At 38.8% G+C, this 22,641-nt stretch overlaps 1 protein-coding gene across 2 annotated transcripts in view; it reads left to right on the plus strand.

Moving 5' to 3' along the window:
• ITGBL1 (integrin subunit beta like 1) overlaps positions 1-22,641 on the plus strand; it is a 209,667-nt gene that overhangs the window by 77,927 nt on the left and 109,099 nt on the right. For both annotated transcript variants that reach the window (XM_007075308.3, XM_042979777.1), the window contains exons 3-6: positions 4,521-4,667; positions 12,178-12,300; positions 16,020-16,160; positions 19,004-19,144. In XM_007075308.3, the coding sequence (XP_007075370.2) occupies positions 4,521-4,667; positions 12,178-12,300; positions 16,020-16,160; positions 19,004-19,144 (552 nt within the window). The remainder of the gene's footprint in view (positions 1-4,520; positions 4,668-12,177; positions 12,301-16,019; positions 16,161-19,003; positions 19,145-22,641) is intronic.

Raw genomic sequence — 22,641 nt, forward strand, 5'->3', positions numbered from 1 at the left:
GGCATAGTAAGTTCTTTTGTTTCTTATACCTAGAGAAGGCTGGGGAGCGTATAATGGCTCCGAAAGAATAGAAGAAAATTTGAGCCTATTAAGTGAGCTTCTTTGAATATTCTGGAAAGTAGGACACAGTGCAGGTCATGGGAATTTGCCTATTTGACCAACACAAATAGATTTGCAGGGCCAACTGAGTGCCTAAATTAAGATAATCTCTTTTGAGGTTACCATGAGGTTCTAGAGTGGTATACCTAGCTTATTTGACCCCCAGAGAGAGTCAGTTTTTAACATCTAAATGTTAAAATCTAAATGATAAAGTTTTTGTTAGTAGTATTCATGAGATAATAATTAATAATCAGGATTTTCCCAGTTTTGTTGCAATGTAATTGATAGGTGACACCGTGCAAGTTTCAGGTGCATGATGACATGACTTACGCGGGTTGGGAAATGATGACCACAGCAAGTGTAATTAACATCCATCATCTCATACAGGTACACAGACAATGCTTCCTTGTATCCTAGTCCTCGTGTTGTACATTGTATACCGAGTACTCCTTCTAACTAAATTTGTACCTTTTGACCACCTTCCTCCAACTTTCCTCCCTGACCCCCTGCCTCTGGAAACCACAAACCAGATCTCTTTTTTCCATGTGCTTGGGTTTTCTTGCTTGTTGGTTGGTTGGTTGGGTTTTTGTTTTTTGTTTTTTGCTTTTTTTAGATTTCTCCATATAAGTGAGATCATACAATGATTGTCTTTCTCTTTTGGATTTAGCATAATGCCCTCAAGAACCATGCTTGCTGTCCTAAACAATAGGATGTCCTTCTTTCCCATGACTGAGTAACATTTCATGTATGTATTTTTATCCATTCATCTTATACCTATACCTACCTATATGTACATCTATGTACGTATGTATCATCTATCTATCTATCTATCTATCTATCTATCTATCTATCTATTTTTCCCCTTTTGAGACTTGAAACCACAGATATATGGCTAATCTGATAGGCACATTAGTTTCAGCAGTTTATTTTTACCTAAAATATCAGTAGACTTGGAAGAGAGTTCATTGCTATCTTCTTTGTCTCTATTATTATTTTTTAATTTGGAAAAGGTAGGTACAATTCTTTTTCATTGGTATATACAAATGGCTAATAGTTTTTTTTTAAGTTCTTCAATCCTGGCAAAGTCTTTATTTCCATTTGCAGTTTGTTTTAATTTAAAAATCAAAAGCAACCACTTCTGCATTGCTCACTAATGTAACAAATTTGTCACCACTGCCCCTGGCATAAGTTAGGCTTCCCAAGGTAAAAGTGATCCAGAAGTAATGGTGGAGCTGCTGATGCGTGTTAGAGAATCACAAAAGCAACTTTATTCTGTCTTTGCTGGGGTGGTTTCCTTTATCAGTGGAGATCGAGGCAAGGCTTAGCTCACCTCAGGGAAGCACTGGAGAAAGCAGGCCAGGCCTCCACATTCTTACCTGAATACGATGCTAAACTACTGGATTTTACCTTCCACTATGGCTTGTCTGTCCATTCCAGCAACTGGCTACTCGACTGCCAACCTGGAAACAGCAAGAATGGCCTGTTACTTTTTCTTCCTTGTTACTTTGGCAGGAGCTGTTTTGGCATTTCTGTGACATACTTGTTTTGTGTGTGTGTTTTCTCCTGACTCCTTGGGAACTTATTTGAAGGGCAACAGACATATTGCCAAGCATCTTGGATTGTTCATTTTAAGACCACATTTTCTAAGGGTTCTCTGGAGAAGAAACAGACCTGGAGAGGCCTACACAGCCAGAACGGTGAATGCTCTGGTGGTTAGGATTTCAGATGGCTGGCAAAGACTACTCTTCAACCTTGGACAATAGGAGCCCTCTTCTGGGCCTTAAGATACAGGGGTTTTGCTTTGGTTCTCCTGGGCCATCATTCCCAGCAGATAAATTATTTTGAAAAATGGAATGTTTTTGAAGCCATATTGTTGATGCTGTAATGGAGATGACCTATAATATAAGTACAATAAGATAGCAACCCTATTCCTTGGGGTCTGCTCAAGAAATTATTAACCAGAGAGAAAGAGTAAAAATGGTCTGAAGATTTTCTGTCTTAAAGAAATTATATATTTACCTCCAAATTAGGTCATGCAGGGTATTACTTGATAATTCTTGACAGTGAAAAAAATTGATTTCTACTCACTTTCCTAAATGGGAAAAAGTGAATCAAGGACACCTTTACTGGGTATAAAGTTTAGAAACAATATAAAGGCATATGACCCTGTCCTACATTGACTATCTTCTTCACCTCTGATCAGATGCTAAATGAAAAGTTGAAAGCACATTATCTAATAGAGTGTTGCTCTAAGTGTGGTCTAGGAAATTTATGTGCTTTATGAGAAAAAGAGGCATCTTAGTAAAAAAATATTATGTATTCTGAGTGAAAATTAAATAGCTTTTTTATGACAGGACATTAAGAAGCTTCAGTGTGCTGATTTATATCATGACACACTAAATATATAGTGGGACTCTTTCCCATGTTTATTTTATCACAGAACCTTTTATGGAAGAAATTTCTGAACCTGGGCCTCCATGAGCTAACTTTGGAGTGTAAGCACCCTAGAATATTGCTCCCCCTAATGCTTCTTTGGGTCAATTTGAGATGGAGGGTCCTTTCCTATCATCTGTACATTTTCCTTAGTTTCCCTATATTTTTAAAATCTCCCACCTTTAAAAAATCTGTAACCTTTCGCCTACCCACCACCACCCATCTCTGTTATATATCCCGTTGGTTAGGATCCGAAATGTCCCATCCCAAAGAAACATTGAGTATTCTTTTATTCCAGATTCAGCAAATCATTGCTACTGCATTTCATTATCTTCTAAATCATTTCTATTTTCTCTGCTGTTTAGATAAAGCCGTTTTATTGAGATGAACCATAAGAAATAGCTGGTATTAAACTAATAATAGTGGTGATCTCATGTGGTTCAGCCTAATACGCTAATATTATAAAAGAGTAATTACAGTTACCGAGATACTTCTTTGCAAAAAGAGACTTAGCCACTTCAAGAATTTGGCTTAATACTTTTATAAATAGACTGGATGGTTGGCAGGAGAGATCACTTATGCTTGTAAATGATACCAAGTTGGCCGAGATTGGCAATATCGTGTAGGGCCAGACAGGAATGCAAAATGATACAATCAATTTGACAGTAATGCGCATTGGATAAAATGAATTACAATTAGGGTGCATGCAAGGTTTTGTTTGCAAAATAGAATAATTAATTTGAAAAATGCAACAGGAATAGAAACATTTACATGGACTGGGCAACATTCAGAGGAGTTTTAAAGTCACAACCAATCATAGATTCAGGCTCTGCTGAACATGCCCAAATGGGACACCTCCGAGTCATTCATTCTGACTGGCCATCTGGACCTCATCATGTGGATTTTGGCTGCCACACTGAATGACTGCTGGCACTAGATCAATGATTCCATTCCACTCTGGTCTATGAATTTCAGGCATTGGGACATAGCATTATTATTTTGAGTAATGTAAGAATATTCTCCCTGCAGCCCATTCAAACTCTGCTCACCTTTCAAGGCTCATTTAAAGGTCAAGGAAGTTCACAGAATCTCTCTCCTGTTATTTCTATAGGAGACTATATTGCTCCACACAAGGTCTGACGAATATTTCTGGCTGAAGATAACCCCATCTTTGTTTTTTTTTAAGTTACTTTTTAAGTTACTTGAGGACAAGAGCCAAGTATTGTACATGTATTACACTTGGATCTGACTAGTGTGTAGTCAATATAAACATTGGTAGGATTCATTAACCAAGACTTAATAAAGTTAATTATCATAAGAATAAAAATAGCACAATGTTGACTCAAGAACATGAAAAGTTGAGAAACTTCTGTGGAGGAAGATGACTATGGCTCTTAACCCTTTTGATTCTTGAACCATATTTTCTTATTAAGAAACAAAGTATGTGCTTCTTTTTCATGTCAATCTTATCCCAAGGTGGTATTTAATATGTCCATTAAACTTTATTACATGCTAAATGCCAATAAATCAAAGGCCAGTGTTTAGTTTAGTGGAGTTTCATGTAAGACTTGTTACTCAGAGTGGTGGCTTTAAGTGTTATAAAATGCAGTTAAATGGAAATAATTTTTATTGGGCTGTTTTGTCTTAAATGTGGAGGTACTAGATGTATCTTTGTTTTTTAGTGTTAAATTTTCTGACAGAAATTATACACTAGAAGTGTATAATTAAACTTCTAGTTTATGATCTAGTGTCTCTACAAATTAATTAATGGTTTAAGAGTGATTTATCAACTTTGGTTATTGAAATAAAATCCACATATTCCATTGTACTGTATGCATTAGCATTACCCCTCGGCCTCCATAATGTACATGTTTTTGAATTCATTGTAACTCAGTCCTGAACCAACATCACCCTTAAGACTTTCAGTTACAATAACGGGTTTCTCTGAAAAACAATTTGAGTCTGACTGGATGTTGTTAAATCCTCAGGCCATGGTAAGTGTGACTGTGGCAAGTGCAAATGTGACGAAGGATGGTTTGGGGATGCCTGCCAATACCCAGCTCACTGTGACCTGACAAAGAAAAAGAGTAACCAAATGTGCAAGAATTCTCAAGATGTCATCTGCTCTAATGCAGGTAAGAAATCTATGACAATCCTTAAATAATCAAATTTGGGTTTTAATGGAAATATGTAGGCGTCAAGAAATGTGGAACCTCTGAGAGAGAATGCTTTTGAGTATATATTTTTGAAATGAAATTCAGATAAATCAATAGGGAAAAAATGTCATCTTGCTGAGACTGGCAAGTTTGATGCTCTCCAGCTGTTCCAAATGCCTTCTTCAAGCAGGATATTCACAGGAAACAACACCCCAACAACATTTTATGTAAATTGTGAGCTATGATTTTGAATGCTGGATTAAATCTTTTTAAAAGGATTTATATAAACTGATTTAATTATTTTCTATTACAGGTCAAGGGTGCTTTGAATTTATACCCTAGTATCAAATAGAAGCAAATCTTTTTAATTTGATAGAAGCTTTAGATGCACATAGAAGAATAGAGTGACGTCATGATTTTACATTTGGCTAAAATATTTTTGCATCTCACAGAAGTCATTTAAAAACATTTTTTAGAAAGTAATAGTGAAGCTGTTAAAATTAATTACCAAAACCATATAAAACAAAACAACTGGTTTTGGTTTCAAGAATATTAGGATGGTATTACTATAATTTAATACTCTTTTCATACTTGGGCGCATGGCGCCTCAAAAGTCAGCTTTTCTCAAAGCTGGCTGAACTTGAGAATGCTCCCTTACAATGCTAGAGGCTTTATTTCAGTTGTTTTGGTGGGTATGGTCTGGCCTGAGGTGGGTTTTTAAAGCTCTCCAGGTAATTCTTATGGAGATCAATGGGCATGAGCCATTGTTTTGTGTGCTAAAGACAAGTATTTGACTAGAGTGAGAATCTTCCCTCCTGAAGTTCCTCCCCTTGTTGGTAGAGTCCTTCTATATTCAGAGCTAGAATCTTTCTACAGTCTTAGATTGCATTGAATTGCTCTGTGTAGATTAAATGCAGTAAGAGGGTTTTGCTAGTAGAAATCAAGGCCATACCCAAAGCAAGGTGTGAGTGGATCGGTCAAGGACCATGATAAATGTCCTTAACAATCAGGTCACTTTTTGTGTTCACTGATATTCTCCTTCTCTCCAGCACATCAGTCTTTTCTGTCTTCTCAGGAGGATTTTTCTACCTCCAGTTCCTAACATCCACCCCTCCCAACACACACACACACTTACCACGGAACCTCTTCATTTTGAAAACGTCCAGCTTTCCAAACTTCTTTCAGTAGTAAGACTTGAATTCTGTTTTGTTTGTTTGTCCTTTATTTTTGGATTTATTTATTTTTTATTGTTTATTTTTCAAATAAAATCTAGGTTTTTTTCTTTGTAATAATACATTATAACTGAATAGGGGTTAGACTAGGAATCCCAGTGTTTCAACATTATGGGAAAAAACATGTGATTTGCTACATTAGCATACCTTAAAGGAGAAAATTTACAGAATTGTTTCAGTAGATGATCAAACATATTTGGTAAGATACAGAATGCAGTTTTAAGATATCTGAGTCTCTATCTTTTTTTTTTTTTGTAAAAGTGATGAAATTCTTTTATGTAATCTACCGTCCATATTCCAGTTTCGTTTATTGGCCCAACAATGTCCTTTACAGCATTTCCCTGCCTCTGTAGGATCCAGTCTAAGGCAGAGTTATCTTTAGCTGTTATATCTTGTTAGCCTCCTTTAATCTGGACCATTTCCACAGACGATGGTATTATAGCATTGAAAATTTTGAAGAAAATTGTCTCCATCCTTTTTTTTTTTTTAAGTAGAATGTTTCTCATTTTGGCTTTGTCTGATGTGTCCTCATGATTAGATTCATGTCATACATTCTTAGCTGAATTGAAAGATAGATTATTTTGTGTTCTCAGGATTTGTCATCTGGAAATCTATGTTACCCATCTGCTCTCAGTGGTGAGGTTAATTTTGATCACCCGGTCAAGGTGTTGTCTGATGTCTCAGCTCTGTAATTACTGATTTTGCCTTTGTAACAAATGAGCAGTCTGTGGGGAAACACTTAGAAATTATAAGATATCACATCCTTGTCAAAATTACCCCTGATTTACCATCCATTGATGACTTTCACCTAACCCAGTATTTACACTGGTGATTGAAATATGATGATTGCCAAACTCCAACATTCCTTCCATATTTACCAGTTGGTACTCAACATTCTACCACAATTAAGAGTCTTCTCTCATCAACCAGTTATTTGGTATTTCATTTACTTAGTGATTTATTATCACTCCAGTATCATAATTCCCAGTATTTCAATGGTTTATTATTCATTATTGCACTCAATTATTCTGGTGCTCAGATTGTCTCAGATTAGGCAATTGGAACCCCTTCAAGATAGCTTCTCAGTCTTTGTGATGTGCCTCCGTTGTTGTGTTTTATTTTGTTTCAGCAAATCTTTCCTTTCTGACATAACAAGATATTCCAGAATCATATTGTATCTGGCTTGCCACAGCTTTGGAATCAACCATTTCTCTAAAGAACCTTGGTTTCTTTAGGTTAAGAATGGTATTAGAATAAAAATTGTGAGCACTAGGGATGTTTATTTCTACTGGGGTGAATTTGCTTGTTGACCCTTTCTGCAAACAGGCTAGTAAACATGCATGAACATATATATATATATATATATATATATATATATATGTACACATTCATATGTACATGCACATGTATATGCATATACATACACATACATATTTTAGAAATCATGAATTCACACCAATACATCCAACTTCAGTCCACCCCCCAACAGGGTTACTTCCTGTTTTTTCCCCTTCCATATTTGCATGTCTCATTTTTCATGGTGAGAGGACTCTGGCTTCCAACATCATGGCTATATTTGGTCATTTGTTCAGTCTTCTGCTACACCTAAAATTGTTTTTAAAATTGCTTCATGCATACCACTGTACAAAGCAAATCTACCAAAAAATTTTAGGATTTGTTGGCAATTGATCTCCTCTCCCACCTCCACCCCACGCCAGTCATGCTCCAGATTGGGATACTTAGTTAATTGCTGTGTTCATAAGTTACTTGGATTTCTTTCTTTTTCTCTCCCTTTAGTGTAGTGATTGTACTCGTTTGAAATACATTGAGCTTGTTTACTTCAGATGGCTTTCAGTTTTAGAGTTTTTCCCCTCCCTTCCGTCCTCACTGATTTTGTTTTGCAATATGTAGAAGATGAACATGCTTCCAAAAGTCAAAACTATATTAAAAAAGCCTTCTTAATTAATCATCACTCTCTTGCTAAACCTTCCCTCCTGCTTATTTTCGTACCTGATAGGTAACCAGCTTTACTGCGTTCTGCTTTATGTGTGTATGTGTTTATTTTTTCTAAAGATAAATAGATGTATTTGTTATTATATTTTTGGTTTTTCATTCATTCCCTACACAAAAAAATAGCATGCTATATATGTTCTTTTGCACTCTGGCTTTGCCACTCAGCATCTCCTAGAATTTACTCCACATCAGTACACAGAAATCTTCCTCATTCTTTTTTTGGATGTATAGGACTCAGCTCTATACAGGTGACATAATTTATTCACTCAATTTCCTATTGTTGGACATTTAGACACTTTCCAATATATTGAAAATTACAAATATTAATGCAGAGAATAAATTGGTATGTGTGTGTTTTCATATTTTTAGAGCATACCTTCAGGATAAACAACTAGATGTGAGATTCTACACCAAAAGGTTATTCATATTCAGTGTTACATTTAATCTTTTCTCTCTTACTGTCTATTCAGTATAGAAGCCTTTCAAGTTGACTTTAGCAGGCTGTGTCATACATGGCTTCTTTTTTTAATGTCTATTTCTACCAGCCTAGTTCTGGACCATTCCCCTACAACTGCATTAGGCTCTGAGTTCTCTCTACTAATATTTCCCCTTATATTATGATGTGGTTTCTGGAAGCAGCTTGGAGCAGAAGGGGAAGAGGAGGCACCTGACTGGCTGGAAGACCGCAGGGCAGGATGAGATGGAACTGGGTCTAACGGCATTCCAGAAGCTGACTCTACAGGGGTGCGGAAGGCAAGGCACAGTCTGCAAAGTGGGGCTCCAGCACCATTGCACAGGAGTATGGATGGTGGTCAAGAGAGGGAAGTCCTCCTAGAGAGAGTTCAGCTGTATTAGTCAGAATGAAAAGTCAGAGCAAAAATAATCTAGCATAAATCAGAAGACCAATCCCAGAGCCCAAGCTCACTGGCAACCAAGAAAAAGAAGCAGTATGACATAACATGAACACAGGAGTCTGTCACTTTTGCCTGGGCTTCCATATGCCATATCTTGGAGCCTCAGTTGTGAATTCTACTTGGTGGGTGAGAGAGGAAGTCTCTGAGCTGTTGTAAACGTCCCACATTAGCCAGGAATGGTTCAGATGTGTGGATGGGAGGGAGCCTGCCTGTTGGGGTGTCAGTGAGATATAGAATTCAGAGGTAGAGGCTGTTCCTTCCTGTCTTTCCTGAAAACAGCTTACTGTGTACGCTGCCCTGACAAGGTCACACCTTGCTCCCAAACCATGAGAGGCTCCTGGTATTCCGACAGAGAAATTCTAAAATCCTTAGCCAATATTCTTGATCCTCTACTCTCTGCCTTAAACTGACCCTCTTCTCCAAACTCAAGCCAGACTCTGCCCTGTTCTTAAATTCCACATCTTTTTTCCTTAGCCGAGCCTCCTTCCTCAATATCACAAGCCTTTTCTCCATCTCCACGTGTTGAAATTCTATCCATACATCAAGTGTCAACTCAAGAACTTGCTCCTTTACTGTGCCTTTCCTCCTTTGCAGAGCCAGACTGAGGTTTATACTTTCTATATAGCATCTGTCACAAATCTGTTGCAAAGGCCCTTGTGTCATCTGGTCCCATATGTATGTGTAAAAATTATTGGTCTTCTAACTCTATCTTCCTGCTCTATGATTTACTTAGTTTCAACTTTATGCATCTTAATATCTCCTATAGCACCTGGTACTTTGCTAACAATATAATCGGCAGCAAGAAAATTTAATGAATGGACATGTGGATGGGTGAAAGATAGCATGAATAAACGTGAAAATGAAAAGGAAGGGTGATAATTAGAGAGAAAATGCGATGAGACAATATCATGCATTACAGAATTTGATTTGAAATGAACTTTTATAAATTAGTTTTCAGGGAAAAAAACAAAGAAAGTGAAATTTAATAAATGTAAAATTCGTATGAGTATTCTCAGGGAAGAAAAATAATTAGCTCAAATTCTGCAAAATCACTGTTTCTATGTAGCTGTGAGAGAAAAATCTCTTAAATATAATATCTAATTGCAAGTGACCCAGGTGACAGAATCATGCGGAGCATATGGAGACAGGACGTTGTGGGGCCCATTAATATAAAGTGAGTCTGGAGGAAATGTTTGGGAACACGACTCTTATACTCAGTATCTTCATGGAAGAAGACGAAGATCTCAAAGTTTTCTGGAAGCCTATGGCATAACTGGACACAATATTGTTTTCAGAAAGATGGCTGGGTGATACACTTACCACTGGGTTCTCATAACTGCTCTATGGAGCAGATGTTATTTGCAGATAAGGAATTTGAGAGAGATGAACATAACAGGCTCAGAAATGTATAGCTATTGATTATTAAAACCTAGATTTGGATACAAATCCCCCTTATCCATGTGTTTTGGGGCACACCACATACAGACTTGCGAATACCCAGTAGCTCAGTCCAAATATCAGTATCATCTTTGGTTCCTCCTGATTCTTCACCACATACACTCAATCACTGAGTCATCTGTTCTTTCCCCTGAAGATACCCCCAAGGGTATTTGCCTCTTTCTAACTCACTGCTGTCACCCTCTTCTGCCTCTGTCTTCTTTCCTGCAGACAAATGTAATAACATGTCCTCATGTCCACTGTGCCTCATTTCAGTTCATTCCTCATGTATTAACTAGAGTAATCTGGTAAAAATGCATTCCTGATCACATGACCCCCTGGTAGAGAATATTTCTGTGGCTTCTCATTCTTCCTGGATTAAGGTTGGAAATCTTTAACATGACCTTATAATAAGACTTCCATAAATGGCACCTTTAGTCACCTTATTCATTTTATGCCTCTTTCCACATCATTTTCTATGTTCCAGCCATCTTTGACTTTTTCTTCTAATTTCCTCTTTTATCACAGAGCCTTTGCTATAGTCTCTTGTGGGAAGTGGGCCTCTCCACCATCTCACTTCTCTTGCCTATTATTTTTACTTTGCTCTCAGTTCCTTATTTAGGAGCTACTTCCCCAGGGACTCTTGTCTGACCACCATGTCACAGTCAAATCCCCTGCTAAGCTCTTCTGCAACATTTTGCACTTTTCCATTTATTTTATCATATTGGTTTACTCATATAAAACTCTGAGAGGAGGATTATGGCTGACTTGGTCTCCCATTGCATTTCCAAAGTCTAGGAGGCTATCTGGTGAGTGGTCAGGTCTCAGTGCATGTATGTTGATGGCTATGATTATAAATTACAAATGGAAAAATAAGTATTAAAAAGGAAGTTCCTTAAATGGAAATTCTATTTTTCAATATCATTTTAATGCTGTTTTACTGTCAGTGAAATCACTCTCGAGGGTTGTAGTCAAATCCACATACACACCACACACACACACACACACACACACACACACACACATATATAAATGGCATATATATATATATATATATATATATATATATATATATATAGTAAGTGGTAGACCAGATGATTCCAGAGCCTCTGTGTCATCCTGAGCTTCCCTGAGGTTTTGGTGAGGTTCCAGAACTCTATACCTATGAAAACTTGCCCTGGTCCTATTGTCATAAGGATGTATGTATCAGTTTTAACACTGTGCAAGTGAAATTACTAGGAGATTCTAAGTTTTTAATTTATGCATTTGTTAATGAATTCCACAAATATTTATTAATAAATGTTATGCTCAAATATTGTGCAAAGCATTGAATAAATACTGGTGAGGAAGATAAGCGATGCTACTTCCCTTACAATGCTTAGAATTTTCTGCTTTAGTTCACTTCAGACCCAGGTGTAATCAGAAGATAGTCATTCATGCATTGATTGGATGGCCATATATAAAGTAGCTCTGCACTTGGGAAGGTCATATTTACATTAATGAATAAATACATCATACATTAATGAAACTATTAGAGGTCAATCATAATAGTTATGTGTCATAAAATATAATTGCTGTACTATAATCACCAAGAAAGAACTTTGTTATCTATCTCATCATACCCACAGTAATACACAATTGAAAATTAAATTGATTTGAATTGTCTCTGTCTTTGAAAGAGATAGATTAAAAAAAACCATTGGTTATCAGGGTGCCTGGGTGGCTCAGTGTGTTGAACATACGACTCCTGATCTCAGCTCAGGTCTTGATCCCAGGATCATGAGTTCAAGCCCCGTGTTGGGCTCGGCACTGGGTGTGAAGCCTACTTAAAAAAAATTCATTATCATTTATATGCACCTAACAAATACTTTTTGTTTTGTTTTCATGGTTTAGGTACATGTCACTGTGGCAGGTGTAAGTGTGATAATCCAGATGGAAATGGCCTTGTTTATGGCAAATTTTGTGAGTGTGATGATAGAGAATGCATAGATGATGAAACGGAAGAAATATGTGGAGGTAGGTACACTATGCAGAAATTAGTAAAAGTAACTTGATTTTTGATCTGTTTTCTTATACTTTTATCTCTCTATAAAGGTTCTGCACTAAGTTTACTCATTTAATTTGAATTTGTGTTTATTTGGAAAACACTTCATATGAGGCATTTAGGGTAGACTAGAACTTCATAAATGCGAAATCAGACTGCTTCCAGGGGAGAGCCAGATCATTATGACAATAGGCAACTGTGTGGTCCTGAAGTCGTCCTACTGGTACTTTATCTTCTCTGCTTACCACGGCTACTTTTATTCTGTCTCTGCTCTCCCAGTCTCTCAGTTCCATGTTTTAACTTCATTCCATTTCCCTTTCTAAATCATCAGCCTTTGAGTAGTCTCATGTCCTATTGGAGACATTGGAGGCCAATAGAATTATTAGCCTAGAATCTCTCCCTCCCCACCACATACCTAGATTACATTTTTCATGATCTTTTCTATGTTCCTATGGCATTTCTATGAACAGCACGAACAGTTTTCTGTTGTACCAGTTATTATATGTGCCACACTTGCTAGTGCCCAGCACTGTAATAAGTTCTTCCCATTCACTAGGTAATGCACCCAGGGTCATTCCAGCAATTGCATAGACTCATGTGTCTGATACTGAAGACTGTGCTCTTGACCCCTCCCCATGGAGAATTGCATCAGGGCCCTGGAGTTTGGATCTCCATGAGAAGAGCCCCTCCTTATCACCCAAAGTGTCTTCTTCTGCTTACCTGTCTGCCAGCCTGTTCCCAGAGTTTACATTTGCAACTATGGGTAGCACAGGAGAGGAGAGGAGAGAGCAATGAGCATCCCTTCAGTTTACATAAACTCATCTCTGCTGTTTGTTAAAAGTGTTAGCCTGGTTACCCCTGGCCTCATCTCTTCATTAATAAGCAATTACTTATTTCATTTATCTCTGGCAAGATTCCAATCCATGGAATCCTATTCTGCCTGCAGAATGAGTGATTTCAGAAGAGCATTTTCTGTGGAAGGATCAGGGGCCAGTGGGGCAGGGGGAACGAGAGAGCCATAGGGAAAGTGTAACTGACTTAGGACAAGCGGTCCCTCTGTGTGTAAAAAAAAAAAATGCAGCTTCAATTCTTGTGATCATTCAGATACTCTTATTTTAGGTCTGTTTGGCTCTCTCTGGCTTCCTTGCTGTACAACCCACCAAAATAAAACAGACAAACACAAAAATTTACATTTTTCAAGGCAGTGACCTAAGCTAGATGATGTTCAGACAATTCTGCTAATGGACTCAATCCAAAATAATTAGAACAATTAGGTAAATCCACCCACAAATATTATGCATTTATCCTCCTCCTGATGTTTCATTTCCAATTATTATGGACCAAAAACAAAGAGGAAGGGAACATGCTTGGGGCCATTGTGTTCTGATACACATCACCAGAGCAAAGTCTATTTGCATGTGTAAATACAAACATTTAACATGAAGTCACGCAACAGGAAATGTTTAACTCCCAACCTTGCCATTTACTATTTCCATTTGTTTGAGGCTTAAGCTATTTCATGGCGTAAAGGTTCAGACCATAGACACCAGCACTTCGGTAAATATCCTCTGGGAGTGACTTTGACTGGGATTGTAGATCTTTCCACATATCATTCATTCGTATGAAACCAATCTGTTAAGAGGTGATTCTACAGCCCATCAGTAAAACAATTTAAAAGGAGATTTTCTTGCTCCATCGGTTTACAGAAAGCAAAGAATGATATTTATTGTGAGGAATGTGTATTGCCCCAAGCTTGTATTTTATCTCCATTATCCAAATGTGTCCTGTTAACAGTATTTTCATTTGGGTTGTGAGGATATCTGCTTAATTTTTCTGATCTACATCCAAGTGTAATTTCACATGATTCTTCTTTCCTTATTCACCTATATCTCAATGATTTTTTAGTAAGACCCTGATTCAATTATGAATTTTATAAATATACAAATAATTTGGATGTAAAGAACATAGATTTGGGATTATTTGTTAATGTCATGGTAATCCTTACATATGTGGCACCTTATATAAATTTCCTGAAATTACAGAGGAAATAAATTCTAGTTTAAAGGTTAATCAAGTCTTGAAAAAACCAACTTCTAGAAAAGCTTTTAGCACACAGTTGTCTTGCTATTTTCCAGTGTAATCCTCAAGTTCCTGAGGACATAGCACTGGGATGTGATATTTTGTGTGGGTACCTGAGAGATAGGTACTGTTGAGTTCATAAATAAAAGGTATAGCTTTTATATTTTATCACTGATGAAATAATTTAATATCCTTTACATTTGCTTCAGTGAACAAATTAAAATTTGTTGTAGAAATGATCATTGACTATTCGGTTAATAAGAGGTTTTCCATGGACATCCAAATCACAGCTCACTTAGGTAGAAAACATGGCATCTTGTGCTTGGTTCCCCGTGTCTTTCTTATATCTCACTGTAGCACTCTTTTTCTCTCTCTCTTTGTCTCTCTGATGTGTGTCTGCTTTTTTTCATTGACAAGAATAGGGTAAGAGACAAGAATATTCTATTGTACATTCCCCTTTCTTATGTGAGTTCTGCAGCCCTACTGACACTTTTGCCATGAGCCAGAAATGCCATAGTGTTTAGGAAGAAAAAATAGCCTCACGTTGAGTTTCCCATGGGCCCTCTGAAATTATGGCTGCAGGAGAAGAGAGAGGGAAGAACAACGACTTTAGCTACAGACTCTGATAAAACATAATTCTATGAAATGGAAAGAATAGACTAAGCAAAATCCAGCATGGCCCTCATTTTCATCATATTTACAAGAACAAACACACATTCATGGTTGGGTGAATACATAACTATACTCCTAGGAATTTACATAACCACAAAAAGGGAGGATCTAAGATGTAACTTGAGGTACATAGAATTACCATCTTTTGGGAACTTGTAGGATTGCTAGATAAGGATGCAGAAAGCGATGATGTGACAGTTCAATAGGGGTTGCTTGGATGTAAGTACAAACAGGCCGGGTAAAATTTAAAACGAGGCAGGAGTTGAAGGGGTGTGGTGGCATCAGAACACAAAATGATGGGTCATCCTGTCCCCTTGACGAATAGGAGGGGCTTTGATTGTGAGGCCAGGGGTCCATGCTATTTTATTGGCCTAAAGGAGTAATAAACACTGGTTTAACTGAAAACCTCTTTTCTACGTGGTGGAACACAACAGCTTGTAGGACACAGTTGAACGAAAAGGTGAAATATCTCCTCTGGTTTAGGAAGCGTTCAGTCATTAATGATGTGCTTCCAAGTAAATATGTACCACTGGTTTCTCAATGGTTGATTTCAAATGAAATCCTTGGATGACTAATTCAAGAAATGCCCTTAGCATGAGTGCTTACATACATTTGACTCTGATGCGTGCATTTGAGATTGGAGGGTAGTAGACCAGCCTGTCATTTCTTCAGATTTCTTTCATTTTCACCAGCTACCTGGCTAGGACAAGTTACAAGACACTTGCTCTTGCTTTTTGTGTATGATTATGGAGGTATATGCGCACCCATGGTGTGCGGGGGACAGATCTATAACTTGACTGTTTTAAGCAAGGATTGTAGAACTGGTATATTATTTCAAAAGGCAAAAATGATCACAAAGAGGTAGAAAGTTAATTTTGCTTTTAAAAGTTGCTTTCTCCCCCCCCCTCCCCTCACTCTATAAAATTCATTTTGGGTAAAGGCCATGGAAAGTGTTACTGTGGAAACTGTTACTGCGAGGCTGGTTGGCATGGCGATAAATGTGAATTCCAGTGTGATATCACCCCCTGGGAGAGCAAGCGAAGATGCACATCTCCAGATGGCCAAATCTGCAGTAACAGAGGTGGGTCATTCATCCACGTTACTATGAATTGGGAGGAAAACAAAGCTCTTCATCATTAACCCTCCTTTTCCTTGTATTTCCTTGGGTGTGGGGGGAAGTGGTCTTTTATAGTGTTTGACTTCGATGTAAGTCAACATTTACAATGCCAACAGTCTTCTCTTTCTTATTCTTTATTGAGTAACAAAGCAGAAAGATAAGAAAGTTGCTGTAGTTATTTAAGCTTCACTGCACAAATAGTTAACATAGGGACTGTAATTTCTTTGGCGGCCATCCAGAAATAGCATAGTACAGCTAAAAGGCAATTCTTGTAGATACTTCTGTTAAATGTCTCTTGACTAACAGAACCATCTACAGCACGAGCATCTAATTATCTAGAGAACATTCAAGAAACCCTTTTGTCTTAATTATGAGTAAATCGAAGGCTTGGTTGTAATACTGAATTGATCTGGAGTCACTTTTATCTGCAATAATAAAAATGATATAGAACAGGTATAGAAACTGTGTCAGACAACCAGATAAAATTTAGATTGACCTTCGATATGAATTTTAAGAATATGTTGGTATTGCTAAAATGTCCTTTAAAGTGAGTTAACTAACAGTTGATATCAAATCAAATTAGTTTTATTTAAATGCTTTTTAAAACTCCTTGAAAACACATGGGGTCTGGGTGATTCAGTTAGTGAAGCATCTGACTCTTGATTTTGGCTCAGGTCATGAGCTCACAGTTCATGGGTCTGAGCCCCACGTCGGGCTCTGCACTGACAGCATGAAGCCTTCTTGGGAGTCTTTCTCTCCCTGTCTCTCTCTGCCACTCCCCTGCTCTCTCTTTCAAAAATAAATAAATAAACATTTTTTTTAGAAATCCTTGAAATTACTTGTCATTTTCCAGCTGGACCATTTGTTGCCTGCCTGAAGGTATATATAAGTGACCATATTTCCTTCTTCTTTTTTTAAAAAATTTTTTTAGTGTTTTTATTTATTTTTGAAGGAGAGAGAGAGAGAGAGAGAGAGAGAGAGAGAGAGAGAGAGAACATGAGCAGGGGAGGAGCAGAGAGAGGGAGACACAGAATTGGAAGCAGGCTCCAGGCTCTGAGCTGTCAGCACAGAGCCCAACGCGGGGCTAGAACTCACAAACTGTAAGATCATGACCTGAGCCGAAGCTGGATGCTCAACCGACTGAGCCACCCAGGCACCCCCATATTTCCTTCTTTTAATATTATAAAAGTCTGGAAAGTTGGGAAATTATATTTTTTTAATTTCTGTAAATGAATGGTGCTTTTTATCAGGTAATGCTTATGTGGGAAACCTTAACATACAACCAATTTTCTCTTTTCAAAAACTGGCATAAGAAATTAATGCAGAAGAGTAAAATGGGCCAAATTTCTATACATAGGGAAAGGAAAGCAAAAGGCCTGAAGTTGGAAGAAAAATTATAAAGAAAAGTCCTCTTTTTAATGTATGCAGAATAGGTCTGACTATATATCCCACTAATTCACGTTATGTTTTCCTTTTCTATATAAGGACGTGTTTCTGTCTGCGTCCTTCTTATTCAGTAGGTCCAGTCATCACTGTCATGATGTTAGTATAGGAATCTTGGGCTGTGTTCCCGTGAGATGTTGAAAGGAAAGAGGAGAAAAATGGCAATGGTTGGGCTGTGGATCAGGGCCGGTTCTGCAGCAGGGATATGTGGGCTCTGAGAGAGACACACACTACTCGCCAACCCCTGAGGTCTCACCTTCTGCCTGTCCTTTCCTGCACTTGGAGCTGTCTGATTTGGAGATCTGGCAGAGCAGACTGGGAGGCAGCATGCTCAAATGAGGCTGGGTAGCAGTGAGATTTCAGGGGTTCCTGAAGGCAAGTCGGGAGGAGGCACAGCAATATGTCTTTTTTTTTTCTCAGAAGGTACCATCCGCGTCTCCCCTGGCACTCTTCCTCATTATTGCTTCCGGGGCGGGGGGAAGGTGGGGGGCGGGAGAGAGACACCAATCCCTGCACAGGCTTACCTCCTTTTCCTTGTTAGCCCATCTCCAAGGACCAGAAAACCTTTGTTGTAGACACAGCTAATCAGGGATAGAACAAGTGTCCTGTATTGCCTAAATCGTTTATTCAGTGTCAGGTTGGACTCACCTTAGCATATACCTATCCTTATCCCCTACACCCACATCAGTTATACTATTACGAAAGCCAAGGGTATTCATTTTTTAAAATATAGATACAGATATTTATTTATTTTTATTTTTTTAAATGTTTATTTTATTTTTGAGAGAAAGAGAGAGTATTTGAGCATGGGAGGAGCAGAGAGAGGGAGACAAAGGGTCTGAAGCAGGCTTTGCACTGACAGCAGAGAGCCCGATGCAGGGCCCAAGCTCATGAACTGTGAGATTGTGACCTGAGCCGAAGTCAGACGTTCCACCGACTGAGCCACCCAGGTGCCCCCAGATACAGATACTTTAAAAAATCCAGGCACAACCACCTTTTACATTTTGGTACATGACCCTACAGTCATCCAGTAGCTTTCTTTTGTCAGATAGATTGCAGATTTCTTGAGGGCTGGGATTCTAACTCGTATTCATTGTTTTGATGCTGTTTTGGAAAGAAACCACTACTGTGCTAAGGGCACATCCCACAACCCACACAATAATAGACACAGAAAATAACTTTTATCTATTAAAGAATCTCTGCCGTCCACATTAGATGGTGTTTTTCCTTTGTAGAATGTTTTTATCCAATATATGTATTTTCCAAATACACAGTAAGCAAAAGATTTTAAAAAGCAACATGTAAGATGCTTTCTTTCATGGTTTTTCTTCGCTAAAACCGTATACAATTGTTTTCTCATCTAGGGACTTGTGTGTGTGGTGAATGTTCTTGCCACGATGTTGACCCAACTGGAGACTGGGGAGATATTCACGGGGACACCTGTGAGTGTGATGAAAGGGACTGTAGGGCCGTCTATGACAGATACTCTGATGACTTCTGTTCAGGTATGTGCTCTCCTCGCTCGCTTTTTTAAATTAAAAAAAATTCATTTCCCTATTTTCAAGCTTCTTTCTGATTCTCACAGAAACTGTAAGAGAACTGAATCTGTGCATGGAAAGCATTTGATATTCACAGTGCTCCTATTGGTGCCTTGGAAAGTCTTCAGAGAATTTACACGTTGGGCAAAGACAAGGGATGAAAGGGCTCACTTTCCTAAAATTAGTCTAACTCCTCCCCCCAAGGAGAGCCATCTGCTACAGATATGGGTTGCTCATCTCTAGGCCTACGAAACCAGCAGTCCAGGTGACAGTGTCCAGGATGGAGACCGTGAGAACAGCTACAGTCATATATTACAAAACTTCAGATAATATGGTTCTCATGGGTATTTTATTTTATTTTTTAATGTTTATTTATTTTTGAGAGAGAGACAGACAGAGTATGAGTGCAGGAGGGCAGAGAGAGAGGGAGACACAAAATCTGAAGCAGGCTCCAGGCTCTGAGCTGTCAGCACAGAGCCCAATGCAGGGCTTGAACCCATGAACCATGAGATCATGACCTGAGCCGAAGTCGGACGCTCCACCAATGGAGCCACCCAGGCGCCCCTCTCAAGGATATTTTAATGAATTAATTCCTTAGTATAATTTATATATTAAAATTATTCCGCAGATTAGTGTAGGATTAAATATCAATAATTGGATTCCAAAATTTTATTCTATAAACATTTATAGAGCAGACACCATTTACCAGGGTCTGGACTGTATCTGGGCTCCTGGCTCTGGCAGTGAAGGAGACAAACATGACCTCTGACTTTACAGAGCTTGCAGCCTGAGTGCAAAGGCCAAAACACACTCTGCCAGAACTTCTAACGGTGCAAAGGAAAAAAAGAAAGCGGTTGGATTTGTTTGAAAAAGTGTCACTGAGCAAAAATGGAGTTATGGATTTTCAGTCCGGTCATATTTGACAATCCAGAAGACAGAGACATATATACATACATCTTTTTAAGCCTGACTGCTTGATTGGTGTGTAAGTAGATAGGAAACTCCACTGTCTCCTGAAAGTTTGCCAGCAAAAGGGAAATGAAAGAGCTGCCCTATTTAATCACGATTCCACAGCCACAGAGGCTTGTCTGGCCTGGCTGAGGGAAGCCTGCTGCTAACACTGTGCTCCCAGAAGGGTTTCCCTGTTCTGATGATCCCTGATGCTCGGGAGAGTCTCCTGAACATTTTGTCAACACTATTCTTTGGGGGAAATGCCCTTTTCAGATTTTTCTCTGTGATTCATTATATACGAGTGTTCTTTATTATCCCCATCATCTGCACGATGGAAATGAGACAGCTGGCATCTCTTGGGTAGGTCTCTATGCCAGACACTGTGCTAAGCACTTTCCAGGTCATTGCACTTATTTTTCTTAAAAGTCGATGAGGTGGGGATATTTTCTCATTTTACTATTGGGGTTATGGAGGTTCGAGGAAGTTCCATAACTTGCGGAAGGCCTCACAGTTAAGAGACAGAATCAAATGTTAAAGAGGTCTGTGAATCTGAAGAAATGTAAAGGTTCTTTCCTTACTGAAAAAAGTCTTCGTTTAAACTTGAATTTAATATGACAGACATTTATGGAGAGCCAACTATGCTGGAGGCACTATGTGAGATATTATGGTACAAAAATGCAAACACAAAAAATCGTAGCTTCTACCTTCAAGAAATTTACTGTTTAGCAAAATATGAAACAAAAAAAACCCAATAATGACATGGGGTGCCTGGGTGGCTCAGTCGGTTAAGCATCCAACTTCGGCTCAGGTCATGATCTCATGGTTCATGGGTTCAAGCCCCATGTCAGGCTCTGTGCCGACAGCTCAGAGCCTGGAGCCTGCTTTGGATTCTGTGTCTCCCTCTCTCTCTGTCTCTCCCCCACTCACACTCTGTCTCTGTCTCTCTCAAAAATAAACATTAAAATTTTTTTAAAAAACAGTAATGACAAAACTGCCACATAAACATGTAATTTTAATACACGGTGCTATGGGAGATTTGCTTAGTCATGCATTTATTACTCATTTGGCCATAATGCGGGGGATATAGCAACAAACACAACAGATAAAATCCCCCCCTCTCATGGAATTTACATCCCAGTGGGCTGGAGATGCAACAAATAAACGAATGAATAATAATAAATGAATAAATGAATAAGTGAGATATGTAGAGAAAGTTGGGCGTGGGCTTATTTGACACTTTACTTAGGGTGATGAGGCTCTTCGCAGAGGTGGTGACATATGGCTCATGCGTTGCTGACATTTTTGTATCCCCATGCACATGTCTACCCTTACCCTACCTCAAAGGTAGGCTTACATGTAAAAAGAAATGAGAGAAACATGTCCTAGGCAAAGAGAGTAGAGGTGTGTGATCTGTGCAGGGGACTAGAATCATCTTATTTACTCCCAGAATGCCCAAGTGACGGAAGGGAAAGCTGGCGAGACACAGAACTGGTGGTCTTTTTACCTTGCTGTGGAACTGGACTCTATTCCAAAGGCAATGGGGAGCTAATGATGGGTTTAGGCAGCAAAGTGCTACAGTCACAGGTGCCCAGTCTGGTTGTCTGGATAAGAGTTGTTGCCATTTACTGAAATGGGGAACATAGCAGGAAGTTGTCAAGTTCATTTCTAGATATATTGAGCATAAGGGACCAATGGTGACCCAAAGTTGATATATATTTTTTTCAGCCTGTTGAGTGTGTGAGCCTGAAGGGTCAGGGCTAAATGTGAGGTTGGAGTCATACACATGGAGTGGGTAATTAAAACTAGACTGGGGTTCAGGAAGTGCCATGTAAGAATGCTGCCTTGAGCTTGTCTGTGAGATAAAACATGAATTCATACAATTTTAAATGGGGAAATGAAGGGATAATCAGGCTATCTATAGAAAGTTATAAAGTTTGGGACTTTCTGATAGAGTGTTTTTGTTTTTGTTTTTGCATAGGGGACGTTCATCCTTGATCAACCATGACCTTGCTTTTGGAGTGGGGTTGAAAAATTCAGAATTGCTACATTACAGTGACTGCTCAGGGTCCCATGTGCTGTTCTGTTTCACTGTGAGGGAGGGGGCTCACAGGGTGAAGATGGACAATGACACTTCAGTGGACACTTCAGTCCTTTTATAAGAGCACGATTCCCTACTGCGTGTCATTTGGGCTCAGTTACCCCAGTAGGTTGGGCAGGTGAAGGTCATCAGGAGGCCTCCTTGGAACCTGAAATTTTCCCCTTCGTTTCTTCCTTCCCTCCTTATTCTGTCCGATTTTCCTCTTTCTCACATTTTCCAATCCTCCCTATCCTTGGAGATTTCAGGGACAGTGAAGCAGTTGGGCAGTGATGGCTGTGGTTGGTCAGGTTTGTCGTGGGAGGAGCTGAGGAGGAGTGCTTAGCCCTTTACACGGGGTCTCCATGCTGCGGGGGTAGACCCCTGGGTGTGGGAAGGGGGGCTGGTTCAGACATCAGTCTGCAATCGTGACTTTATC

Source organism: Panthera tigris, chromosome A1 (genome assembly GCF_018350195.1).
Source record: "Panthera tigris isolate Pti1 chromosome A1, P.tigris_Pti1_mat1.1, whole genome shotgun sequence".
Taxonomy (NCBI): Eukaryota; Metazoa; Chordata; class Mammalia; order Carnivora; family Felidae; genus Panthera; species Panthera tigris.